General features: G+C 38.3%; 1 protein-coding gene across 1 annotated transcript; it reads left to right on the top strand.

The window, feature by feature from the left end:
* Nucleotides 1–1726: 1726 nt before the first annotated feature.
* On the top strand, nucleotides 1727–6045 carry LOC104922672 (sushi domain-containing protein 3; the record flags this gene model as incomplete). The annotated part of the gene is made up of 5 exons (XM_027275940.1): nucleotides 1727–1736; nucleotides 2441–2632; nucleotides 2803–2956; nucleotides 3039–3224; nucleotides 4153–6045. Coding segments are annotated over 5 exons (888 nt in total), but the record flags the coding sequence as incomplete, so codon positions are not given.
* Between the last annotated feature and the right edge of the window lie 7997 nt (nucleotides 6046–14042).

The raw sequence follows: 14042 nt of genomic DNA, 5'->3' as shown, positions 1-14042 counted from the left end.
CTGTCGCTCCTAATCAGCAGAGAGCAGCTTGCACGTTCGCAGGGTCTTATAGATGACATCGCTCTCTCTCGCTCTCTCTTTCTATATATACACACACACACACACACACACAGATTACACAATTACTGACACAGCAAATTATACTGCACTGCCTGTTAATCATTAAATCATCATATTAGCAAATCCAGCATCATGCTTTCATTTTCTTTCTAATGTATGTTCATAATTTTCATATTTATAATGGAAAAAATACTTTGTGTAATGCAAAAATGACAAACCCCCAGAGAATTATCGCCCGACTCTATAGTTCTGGCCATTGTGGCATCATTTCGCTCATTGATTTAGTTTTGCAAGCCCAAACTTCAAAGATTGGACTTACATACACATGTTGGCATAAAATGCAACTCTAAATAAATAAACATGTTACCTGTATCACCTTTAACCAACGGAGATAACATGCTTACAGCTTGTTACACTGCCCCCAAGTGGCCAAAAAATCTATTACTGGAGCTTTAAAGTGGTAAACAACTCATTTCCACAACTAAAATCTAGTGTATCATAGTGAGTCTAATTTTTTATTTCTTCTGGAAGGTAAGGAAGATATCTTATGATCTTATGATCTTATGAAATCACATCATCTTTGCAAAAAATCAACATAATAAACACAAACTGAACTGTAAAGAAGCCAAGAGTCAATACAAATATGGCATTTCCTTGCAATTCAATTCTGTAAGTAAAATATCTGTAGTTTTTTTTTTTTTTTTTTTACAGTCTAATCCTTTAAAAGCCAGAAATACAAGCAGCTAGCCAAGTCATTGCTGAGTCACAGCCATTGATGAATAACCTTGTGAACCGGCTGATTTCACGTGGTCATGGCGTGCTATCGTGCAGAAATAAACCACACTTATTTTTCCATCTGAGGGAGATCCTTTGTGGGTTGTTTGTGCAGAGATGTTGTAGGTTTACATGAGATTTCCTGAGAGCCTCAAAAATCCCTGCAGCACAGTCTAACAATAGCTGCCGTATCACGAGACCTCTCAGAGGTATTTGCGTATTGTAGCATGAAGAAGATAAAAATAGTACTTTCTGTCTCTCCCTCTCTCCGTCTCTTTTCTATCCACTGTAAATGCTAATCTCAGGCTGTCAGCATAGATGACATTCTGCACGAAGCTGTGCCTGTTTGACTAGAAAGTGGTAAAGTAAAGTAAAAACAAGGACGAAAGTGTGGAGTAGAGAAGTAGGAAGAGGCAGACATATAAAACGAAAAGGGATTTTTAGAAAGAGGTATTGGGACAGAGTTGAGTTTAAATCTTCAACGTGATTTAAAATTTCTAATGGCTGCAATGAAGTTTGATAAAAGCGAATGGCATCAGTGTCTCAGAATCAAAGTGAGACCTGTTTCTAGAGGTGCTATAATCTACCTATGGTCAACAATCATACACAGTCCAGGAGGTGAGCAAAAAAGAATGCAGCAAGAAGGAGGCAAAGGAAATTTTTGCTATCTTTATGTTGAACAGTAGTGGATCTATTAACACAAGCCAGGAGACAGGAATCAGTTAAACAGTTTATTTGAGTTGCAGCTTAGTTAAATCTACAGAGTTAAAGTTTCAAGGGGAACGGCTGAAGAGGTGCAGGGCTGGTGTTGGCAGAGAATCCAAAACTGGAGGAGAAGACAAAGCTAGGCTGGACGTGGCAGATATAGTAGGCAGTAATCCTGAGACATAAGGAGAGCCATGGTTAGTAAGCAGGCCGGAACAGGAAAGGTTCAGGAAAACAGAGATGGACATAGAAAGAAACCCTCTCAAGATATGTAAATTTTCCACAAAACATTTTGCAGAATGAATTATTTAAAAATAAAATTAAAAAGAATATCAATAAATCCAGATGTAAATAATTAATAAATAAGTTTATTCTGCTAGTCAGAATTTTTGGGAGTGCTGTTCAAGAGCATATATTTATGCTCAGAATATGGACCCTGAAATAAAATGTCAGACAGTAAATACATTGCATACAGTGTTTGAGCTCTACTGTTGTTTTGTGGTTGCCAAGCAACCATTATGCAATAACTTCATAGCTCCCCTTGAAACAACAACTGGTTTTTACACTTTGAGAGATTCGTGGTAACAATGTGAGCTTTAGCGGTTCTTTTAGGTCGATTTTGTTGCCTGTGGACAGAGCTTTGCTAGTTGTTTGCCCCGGTTCTCAGTTTCAGTGCTAAGCTAAGCTAAGCTAAGCTAAGCTAAAGCTAGCCCCAGCTTTACATACATATAAGAAAGTGGCATCAAACTCAGCAAGAAAGTGCAATTCTGCGCAGTGTTGAACCATTCCTTTAAACATTTCAAGAACATTGTACACTGAAAATCGCCGTTCTTCATTATTAATGTCCCCATATTGTTTCATTGATCACTGAAGTGACTGGTGATCTGTTTTGTCTCCTCAGGTCTGTCCTGTATTCCTGTCCTGCCACCACGTCGGGGTTCCTTCTATGTCGAGAGTGGCACAGGCTTGTCAGTCGGCAGCGTGTTGGCCTTCTGGTGCAGAGAGGGATACCAACTGGTCGGCAGCGACAAAATCTACTGCAATGTGAGGAACGGAAAACCACAATGGAGTAACTACCTTCCTGTCTGTGAAGGTAAGCAGGTTTATTTCGAGCAGATATGTGTCAAATGAACTGATCTTCTTTGAGTATTGTTGGACTAGTTCTCATTTCTCACAGGGGGGATTATCTTTATCGATCCAGAAGAGTTTATTAGAGCCATAAATGACTGAATAATCTTATTAAATGTAACTTTCTCCCTACAGCGATCCCCAGACCTGAGGACCGTGGTCTGAGAGTGGCTGTGTTGGCTTCAGTGGTGAGTGGCATTGTCATTCTCGCCATGTCCTTGTCCTTCCTCATCTGCTGCTTGCAGGAGCGATCCAGTCGGGACCGAGCCAAGAAGGAGGGACGGAGCAGGTAGGACTAGAGAGAGAGAGGAGTGCCAAAAGCAACCCTCGTTATAATCTCCTGTTCTTAAACAAAGTTCTATCCTCCTCAGGCGCAGGGAGAAGCGCTCAGCCCGTCGTAGTGAGTGTTGGCTGGAAAGGGAAGAGGGTGAGTGGGAGACTTTCCCTCCTCCAAAGATCTTCCATCTTTCCCAGAGGATGAACCCTCGTCTGGCTCCCGACAGTCCCCTCTACCTGACTGGAGGACTCAGTGGATATGAGAACAGAGGGTACCAGAGGTAAAGTGGCAGCACCCACATCACAGAGAAAGAGAAATGTAGTAAAAGTAGAAGACTACGGAAGCCCTAAAAGGCCATACATACATACATTTTATTCCACCCGTTTTCCTGTGATAACAAGATAATTAATTCGAGATCTCAAGAAAACAAAACGATAAGTCTAGTGTATTAAATCAAGTGTGCCTGTATTACAGAATGTATGGCAAATGCATGTAGTCCATGATACGGAGCGAGAAAACCTATTACTCCACTGTAAAATACCTTTGTCCACCATTTCTGAGTGTATCAACCTTTGTCAGAAATTATGGTTCAAAGAGATTTTACAGTAGAGTAAATATTGCACATAATGCCCTTTTCAATTCAAAATAATGAACTCCAAAATGCTCCAAAATGATACAGTAAATATGCTTGATACTGAGTAAGTCAACAGTCAGCATGGTCCTGAGATCAAGTGTATCAACCTTTGTCAGAAATTATGGATCAAAGGGATTTTACAGTGGAGTAATAGGTTTGCTCGCTCCATATCATGGACTACATGCATTTGCCATACATTCTGTAATACAGGCGCAAATGATGTAATACACTAGACTATCGTTTTGTTTTCTCAAAATCTCAAATTAATTATCTCGTTATCACAAGAAACGGGTAGAATAAAATGTATGTATGTATGTATGGCCTTTTAGGGCTTCCGTAGAAGACAGTTATGAATCACAAGGTTCATGGAATTACCTTCAGTGTCAGGAAACGGTCTTGAGACATCACAGCAAATATTTGACACAAGCTTATCCAACAGGACCAAACATAACATGCAAGTCCAAGACATTTCTAATTCCCCAAAGAACCTCACCAGAAGTATATATCACAACATGTGAACATTAAATCAGAATCAGAATAACAATGAGATAAATAATTCTCCATATTTATCCAGGAGTCAGGAGAGTTTGCTGAAGGCCTCTATGCCTGGACTCTACCGCTCGGAATCTCAGCTTTACCCACACGTCGTCCTACAGAGGGTCCCAACTCCGACAGCACCTTCCGCCCCTACCGCTCCATCTGCTCCATCCGCTCCCCTCTACCTCCACCTGCCTTCCTCGTCTTCCGCTATCTCCTCACCGGCGCACACAACCACCCACAGCCAGCCTCACATCATGGCGCAGTACCCTACTCCGACATATCCGCCCAACCCCAACACAGCTGTGCCAGCCTACCCCCACCCAACACCAGCACCTATCTACCCAAACCCCAACCCGACACCACAGCGGCCATGGCAGTAGCTACATCTTCTGCGTTCTGTGTTGTGAAGAAAAAGGAAAAGAGGATGTAAAGATGGACATGAAGCCAGTGTGGAAGCTTCCCCCTGCTGCATGCTTACTGAACTCCTGCAATTTGGACTCAACAGGAACTCCAAACTGGAATTTTTCCTTAATTCTTACTGAACTGCTGCTGCTGCTGCTGCTGCTGCACTCTCTGCAAGAGGAGTTCTTTGGAACTTTAACTGTCAGAAATTACAAGAAAACTTCAAGTAGCCGGTCAATAAGGGAACACAGAAGTTTTACTTTAAAGTGTGAAGAACCTGCAGTGAAGGTTCAAAAAGGACTGACGGTGGCTGCCACTGTTCAGGCAGCTAAAATCTCTCAGCAGAGTTGATTTTTTAATAGTTTGTTGTTAAAAAACAGGATCCCTATCGGACTTCCTGAGGTCCACATTATCTAATCTAGACAGATATATCTACAGTTTATATTTTGCTTTAAAACTAAAGACTTAACATGAATTCTGAAATCTCACTTGTGATGAAAGGTTTCTTTACAGCTCCTGTTAACGTGTCCTGGTATTTTCCAGCACTGTGTGGAAGAAACAGACAATAGGGATTTATGGGTAGCAAACACACTGTGATTGAAATGCCACTGTTGCTGCAGTTGCTGAATGCAGCCAATTTTGTGCTGTTTGTATGGATTTAATGATACAGCGATCATTTTAAATTGATCCTTTCTTTCTCACCAAAATTGTGAACTAAATGAATTGTTTTTTTCTTTCTGTCGCCGTCTGTTTATGTTTCTCTGTCTGTTGCTGCCGCTACTCATTCTGTCACATAATTATTTGTGACAAAAGCTTGACTGGTAAACTATTCTGGCAAAGTCATTCAGGGCTCCTGAAGGAACATGCTGAATATACATGACTAAAATACAGGCTGGGAGCTGGACCTGGGTCGAATAATAACACAACTTGAATTAGGTCTGGTTTGAGCTGTGTATAGGTTCAAACAATAAGCAGATAAATGTGAAATTGATTTTTAATTTCAAGAAAAGCTCTTGTGTGATGTAACTAAGATTCTCTGTAGCAAACATAAGGAAATCACTGTGAGATCGTTGTGTTGATTGATGCACTGGAATCAGCACAGAATTGCACTGATAATGTAAAGTCTGAGCAGGGAGGTGGAGAAACGTCTGAACCATGTCGACCTATGAACTCTGATTCACTGGAGTTCTCTGAACTTCAGCTGCAGCTGTGCAGCAAATGTGGATTGTGCTCCTGATTTCATTGTTTTTAAATGAATAATCAACCTTAAACTGATTTTTTTCCCTTGTACATGCATTTTAAATCATCAGCTCTGCCCAAGGAGCCCTTAAATATTGCTTTGACTCTAGCTGTGGGGCTCTCTTTATTTTTAATAGAAGGACTCGAGTAGACACACTAACAAATCTGCACTTTACATTTTTTGAGAGGGTGGGGCAGTTCTAAATATTTCTCTTACTGTTATTATTAAACTGTCTGTTGTATAATAATAAAACTGCCATAAAAGCAGAATAAAGAGAGTTTTGTTTAGTTGAACTGGTCACAGCGTGTGTTTTCAATGTGTGCTGCTCTGATATTAAAGAGGAAAAGTAGGAAATTGATGAAGGAAGAGAGAAAAAAAAGCAAGTGTGACATAATTCATCATAGTGTCGTGACATGAGATGAAAATGAGATGACCTTATTTGCCTGCAGAGCGACGCTGACACATGAGAAAGATGGAGCGGTTTGTCTGTTCACACTGGACTTGAGTGACGCCTAAATAAGATGGCTTCCATGACTATGGGCATAACAGGAAATCATTAGGTCGAGGAAGCTTGATCACTGAGATCAATGAGACACAGACACGTTTACAGGCCGGGTCTCACTCTGCATGTGTCCAAAGCACTCATGTTCTGCTCCAACAGTCTGGTATTTCAATAATAAAATGGAAAACTGAAATATGCAACCCCCAATTTATTTTAATTTAAAAGTTTGGTAGATTCTCGTTCATGGAAAGATTTCTATAAAAGAAAATGTCATTAAACCAGAGAATTGAGTCTGAATATTATACTCAATACAACATTTAATTTTACTCAGTTATATAAATTTACCATATAACAACCATTATAAATATTTATCTTAATAATTATCCATTTAACTTTCTCCTCCGTTTAGAGTTTCTTTGGCCAATTAACCAACCTCCGTCCTCACTGACAATACTGCATTAGTGTGTGTGTGTGTGTGTGTGTGTGTGTGTGTGTGTGTGTGTGTGTGTGTGTGTGTGTGTTTGTAAGCTATGTGAGTCTGCGTGGACGTACGTGGGTGTGTGTGTAGGTATTGTGTAAACCAGCATGTTAGGTTATTGTTAGGTATTAGTTTGGATATTATTAGGGTATTGCTTGAATCCTTGTCTTGTGTGACAGTTTGAATATTATGACATGTTCTGACTTAAGTTAATTATGTTCATTATATGTTGTGTGTATTGTCTAAATGAATTAGAAATATTACATACTGGACAATGGATAATCAACACAAAATGTAAAAAGTTAAGAGTTACAGCCTGATTAAAGGAAAGGACGTCACTTTCAAACTTGAACACATAGAGTAAACAATGGAAATCAGCTGTACTGCAAAAATACACACACAACATTACAACTTTACATATTTGCAAATACAAAATATCTTTGCATTGAAGGTTGGAAAATCAACAACTAGTTATTTGTTTTGTCTGTGCTGCACATAGATGTGTTAGCGTGTCTCGGTTGAGTGAGCTTTCAGTGTTCAACAGACCGCAGGAGAGACAAGACGAGGAAGAAGACATACAAAGAGGTAAGATGGAGTTTTGTGTTTAGCTTTAACTTTTCACAGCGTATACAGGCGGGGGAAATCATTTTATGAATCATAACGGCTAAAAGGGATAGGACGGCGGACACAAGTTTATAATGATAAAATGCATTCACATTTGACTTATATATATTAAATAATAAAAGCACTTAAATTCAGACATGAAGATGTTTGAGATCCATGAACTTAGCCTAAAACGTTACTAAAATTATTAATTTTAACTTTTAAACTTTATGTTTTGTATAAATAAGACCTAATAATTCAAAAGAATTAGTTTAACTACTTGACAACAAAACACCTTGCACATGGTTTATGTTGTATTTGTTCACGTTTTTTTCCATTCATTTGTCATGCTTGCAGCTTTGAAAAATTACATTTAAATAGCAACATTTTTATGATTCTGCTACCCTAATTACTGTTATTACCTTTGTGCAAGTGAGGCACTGAGAGCATCTGGTGAAAGTCTGAAAGTATCCTCTAAACTCAGTTCGGATGCTAAAAAAATACTCTTAGAATGTTAAAGAGCCTAATGCGAGACAAAATGGCAAGACAGATGGTCCTCATGAGAGCCAGTTTCATCGCAGAGTTTGATGGTTTTATGACTTCACACATTCAAAGTTCCTGAAACTTTCTGGATTGACTGACCTTCATGTCTTAATGTAATGGTGGATGGTGGACTGTCATTTACTGTACCAACACTACCTCTGAACAACACAACTGATAGCAAGAAATTCCACTAATTAACTTTTGACCAGGCACGCCTGTTAACTGAAAACTATTTCAGGTGACGACCTCATAAAGCTGACTGTGAAAATGCAAAGAGTGTGCAAATGTGTCATCAAAGCAAAAGGGGTCTGTTTTGAAGAATCTAAAACGTAAAACATATTTTACTGTGTTTCATTTAATATTCTTGATGTCTTCTGTGTTAATCTACAATGTAGAAGGTAACAAAAATAAAGAAAAAACATTGAATGCGAAGGTATGTCCAAACTTTTGACTGGTACCCTGATTGGTGTAAATCGTACCTGCTCAACAAGGTTACATAATGTACTGTAAGAACAGGTGTATGCAGGCAATGCAGTTGAAATGAAATCATCCTTTTTACATTAGTCAGTGTACCATCCAAATGATTTTAAAAGTGAAATGGCTTCATAATGCTCTGCAAATGGGAAACAAAGTGGCTAAGACCAAACCGTTTCCTCAGGAGCACTGAAGGAAGGCGTGTAGGTTGATTAATTTGAATTTGATTTGACTGGCTGTTGTTCTCAAATCAACAATCTCTTGCTAGATTGAACTTTTCAGTAAGGGTTATACTTCAGCTGGTATTCAAAGCATGTCACATTTTAGAATTTCAACTGATGTGGAGTTTATACTTCTTTGTATTGTATTATTTTTTGTATTGTTTTTTTCTTTATCACATCACACCCAAATCTTCACTACATTTCAATCATGACTTTTTCAGTTGGGATAATTTCAGATAAATAAATTTACATGGGTCTACGTAAACATCTGAAACTTGCATATTTTTATTATTATTATTATTTTATTTATTTATTTATTTTTTTTATTTATTTATTTATTTTTTTTGTGGTTATGGGACAGCAAATGAAATCAAATGTCGATAATCACTCTCTTTGATTTGGCAGGATTCATTCAGGTGTGATCAGAAATTGCCAGCATACCAGCATCGCCCCTTGAGATTTTCAGCAATATGAGAAGTGACGTTATCATACTGCTGTGTAGCAATGATCAGTGGATTGACATCTGGCTTTACATTGACATTATCATCCTTATATCCGGGGCGATAGCTAACGTTCCCCTGCTTTGCCTATTTCTGAGAGAAAGGAAAACACTGTCGTCGTCACAGGTAGGTATACTGCTCTCAGGTATTTTGTTAAATATTATGCAACAGTTAGTTTCAACTCGGCTATCTGATCAAATTAGCTTAGGTGGATTTAAGTCTACTCCACTACATTTCTCTGACAGCTTTAGTTACTTGTTACTTTTCAGATTACAGTTGTTCATACCCTTCCTATACAGTGAATGTTTGTATAAAACACATTTCATCTAATCTCTAATCATGCAGATTTTTACAGTTAAACTCTTTATAGGGCACTCATTGAAATATTTGGAAATTCAAATTTTCAACCCTGGAGTATTACTGGCGGGTATAAGAAGACATATTTTTTCTTTTTTGACTTTGAATCAAGTCAAAGAAATATCGCCCACCTAGTAAAAGAAAATCCCCAAAATATGTGGAACATTTATTTCCAAATTAACAATCAGACATATGTCTTACGGAATATATGACACTTATCACACACGTGATACAGAACAAAAAATATTATTATTAGCCTGACGTTCACTGATTGGCTGCAGAAAGCCACATTATTCTGCTCCATCACTGAGAGATGTGGGGCACCATTATTAAAGCCTGTAGAATTCATATCCAGTCTGCATTTTAATTATGACATAAACCTCTGATAACTAAAGCACTGTTTACCTCTGTTTCTGACTCTGTTTCAACAAATTCAGAGTTTTGACTAATCCTGCTTCCAGAAACAGGGTGAAGGTGCTTAATCACCAAATATTGAACTATCACTGACTGTACAGCTGTAATGCACACAGAGTAAGCACAGTGGGAACAATGTTGAACCACAGTTTCCCCAGCAGAGCTCTACTCACAACTACACTAAATATTTGTGACTAAGTTCTCCATTGAAAGAGCACAATTCATGAAAATTGCTTCCACCCTGCTACTGTAAATGTGTGTGAGAAAAGGCGGTGTGGTGGGAGAGTGTGTAATCCGTGTGTGTGATGCGAGAGTCGAGTTGGCAGCTTTGTAACCCTGTGTCTAAACCTTTGTCTTTCAGGTTCTAGGTGTGAATCTTGTTCTGATGAATCTCATCTACCTGTCTATAATACCTTTCACCTTGGCTTTTTACCAAAAAGAAACACCACAAAATTTTTCAGGTAAATATGCCAGACATTAGTTGCTATAAGGCACGCCCTACTGTGAAAACATTGACTTCAGGTTATAGTGCTGAGTGTTTTACAAAGTTGCACCTTTGATCAACTGACCATCATGTTAGTGCTGATCTTAAATGAATTAACCAGAGAGTCCAAATTATAGTTAATAATCGCCCCCCGCCAGAGTATAAACCACACCACAAAAGACGTGTGGGTTGCAGTAAATTGTAAGATAAGAGTCAGAAGTAAAAAGTAATTAGTTTATTCAAGAGAAATTAAATAAAAGCCAGCTGGCTTGGTGGTGAATTGTGGTTGGCTAGTGCTAGTGTGTTCCACATGTGTATATACATACATATGTATAATCTCTTTTCTCATTCGGACTATGAACAATGTCTGGAGTATCAAGCCGAGTGCGTACGCTGAGTTGAATTACTGATTGGGGGTTCGATCCCCGGCTCCTCCAGCCTGCATGTCAAAGTGTCCTTGGGCAACATAGTGAACCCCAAATTGCTCCTGAAGGCTGAACCATCGATGTGTGTATGTGTATGAATGGTTAGTTAAAAGTGATGATCAGTTGATACCTTGCGTGGTAGCTAATGCCATCAGTGTGTGAATGTGTGTGAATGTGTGTGAATGGGTGAATGAGATATGTAGTGTAATATGTAACATGTTCAGTGGTCAGAATACTAGAAAGGTGTTATATAAGTACAGTCCATTAACCATCTCAGATGTGCCTGAATACGTCTTTGATAGACCTTCAGATGTGTGAAAGCAAATTGCTAACCCTGTAATTGTCTATTCATCAGACTTTTCAGATATTCAATCGCACGTTTCTAACACTACATATCAAGGGATTGATTTGGCAAGAGATGTCTTCAGCATGTTCAACCTGGTTGGCTGTCCCCTGTTGCTGGCCTGTATGTGTATTGAGCGCTACCTGGCGGTGCTTAGACCTGTGCTGTACTTAAGATTGAAGAAGTGGGAGTACCGGATGGTCGTTTCTGCTGTGGTGTGGTGTGTCACCTTGTCCTTCTGTTTGATTACAGGTAAGTGTTAGCTGAAGAGCTCAGCATAGAAAGTAGCCAGCATGGTATCATCGTAGATTTTCATTGTTGAATTGTTGAAAAAAGGTTGAGAGCAGGCATACATCGCTTCCCTGTCTTCAAAACAAGTCTAGTAAAGTGCCTAGTGACAATATGTTTAAAAGCTACTGCACTGCATTTTGCACATCAAACAATAAAACAATAAAAATATATTTTAAAAAAATGCATTTTTTTTACTGCAAGTCATCTTTGATCTATCAGGGCAGAGCAAATATGCCACAAAATAGATTACTTTCTAAGGACAAAAGATACTTCTTAAATGCAAATATCAAGTTAAGTAAAAGCTCATGACAGAATGCTACATAACGTTACAGCTGCTGAACATATAAGGAAGACATTCCAAGCTAATAACATTTTTAAACACTTTCATAACTACATGAAAAATTCCAAGTTAAAATACTGATTATTTTCACCCGCTCAGACCCACTTCAGCCTCCAGTGACAACAAAAGATGTTTGCCATTGAATATTTATAATATTATTTATTATTAATTTATTATTGTTATTAATTTATTATTTATTTATAATATTTTTAATTACTTTTTTACTCTATTTTTCAATAGTTAACAGTAATTCCCATTGTAAGGATAAAATCAGTTTAAAAAAACAACTGTGGATTTTAATTGTTTGTTTGTTGTGATTGGTTTTTGTTGTTTGTTTCTTTTTACAGTTTTTGTTCAGATTTCAATCATTATGGTTCCTGTTTCTACCATGATCTCCTCCCTCTTCCTCATAATGCTCGCCTGTCTTGGGTGTATGGTCCACGCACTGTGCCAGCAAAGTCCTGCCCACACCTCATTTGGTAAACAAGCCCGCTCTGAGTCACCCCTGAAGAGAAAGACACTGGAGAATGTGTCGGTTGTGGTGGTGTCTGCAGTGATATCTTACCTCCCAGTCCTTGTGATGGCACCCATTTTCTATAGTGCACAGAGTTGGAGTATTATGGATATAAAAAACATCCTTTGTGTTATTGGTGAAGCATATGTGATCTTCCCCAGGCTTGGTGTGTTCATGGGTCCTCTGTTCTATTTCTCCAGGGTAAGACAAATGTGCTGCCATCAAGGAACAGGGAAGACATTTAATGAATAAAGATTTGGTACTCAAATCAGAATTGTGATATTAGCTGCAGTATCAGTAAACAGTATTTACTGATGACATGATCAATGGATCACCACTAGCCACTAGCCAAGGATTCATGTTAAAAAACAAACAAATAAAAGGTAAAAACTAAAATCTTTCCACCCAAAAAGTGATATAATATGCCTACACAAGTAAAGTTTGCTAAAACATATAATATAATGATTTTTAAAGCATTTTAAATCTTAGAAAAACAGCATAATATCATCAGCATAATGTCAAACTTCACTCTCAAAAATGTGTATCTTGACACGTCTACATTTTTGATTGTCTTTAAATTGCTATGGTCAACAGTTCTCCTGTTAGGACAAATACCAGCAACTTAACAAGATACAATTAGATACTATATTGCAGTCAATCTACAATTTCAGATCAGTGAGGCACATGGCAACATCGTAAAACAGCTTGCAAGATGACACTTTACCTGCAAAGTCACTGTGTTCTTTCACAGATTTGCATTTACTGATATGCTCTGATATTGTTTTGTTGCCTTCATTTTCTGTGAGTTTTTAGTACAAGATATTTATAAATTAGGTAACATATTACGAATATGGACATACAATACACAATCTAGGTAATTCCCATTTCCTGGATGTTTGACTTGTACTGCAGTTTAAAAGGCCAAAAACTCTCTTAAAAAAATTATGATTTAAAAACTTTTAATCAAGTTTTTAACGCTCTTTTAAAAGTACACCTTTTAGATTATTCATTTTAGCATATATTTTAACTAGACAGAGGACCTTCTTGTTAGAATAAAACAGCTGAGCACAGGCTCGAGAAGAACATGACTTTGCTTACCTCACCATCGGACTGCAAGAGCTGTGTCAATCTCAGCCAGAAGATTTCGGTGCTGGAGCAAAAAATTGCCACACTAAACAAAATCCAGATCCTGGCTGCTCGTCCGGTTCCTGCTCCTGCTCCAGACACCATCCCGGAGGGCTCGTGGCTCCGGCTTGGGACTAAACCAGAGGCCCTGGTCTGCTCTACTACCTCACACACGGCGGTGCATCAGCCTTGGGTTGTGGATGGCAACACCAAGAAAAGAGGAAGACTCTCCTTTCACCCTATTCATCAGGGAAAAGGGAGTTGTGACTACACATCTTTTGGATCTATTCCATTTTTTTTTAGCAGTCCGTACTGTGCATGACAGTTTACAGGCCACCCGAACGTTGCTCTTCATTTGTGTCAGATTTCTAAGAACTACTATCAATTATCCACACCAAATACGATCGAATTCTAGTTTTAGGCGATTTCAACCTTCATGTGGACAATCAATCAGACTCTTAACCTGGACTTTGTGAATATGCTGCACTGTATGAATTTTAATCAACACATTAATCAACCGACTCACAACAGAAGTCACACTTTAGATCTTGTCATAACATACGAACTATCTGCAAATCTCACTTCTGTTGTTGATGTAAGGATATCTGATCATTTTTGTGTCTTTTTTACTATCACTGGTTTTATTGTAAATGTAAATGTAAAATGTA

The sequence above is a fragment of the Larimichthys crocea genome, unplaced genomic scaffold (genome assembly GCF_000972845.2).
Source record: "Larimichthys crocea isolate SSNF unplaced genomic scaffold, L_crocea_2.0 scaffold268, whole genome shotgun sequence".
NCBI classification, from domain to species: Eukaryota; Metazoa; Chordata; class Actinopteri; family Sciaenidae; genus Larimichthys; species Larimichthys crocea.
Note: the sequence above shows the minus strand (reverse complement) of the source record. Positions and strands in the feature narration are given on the sequence as shown.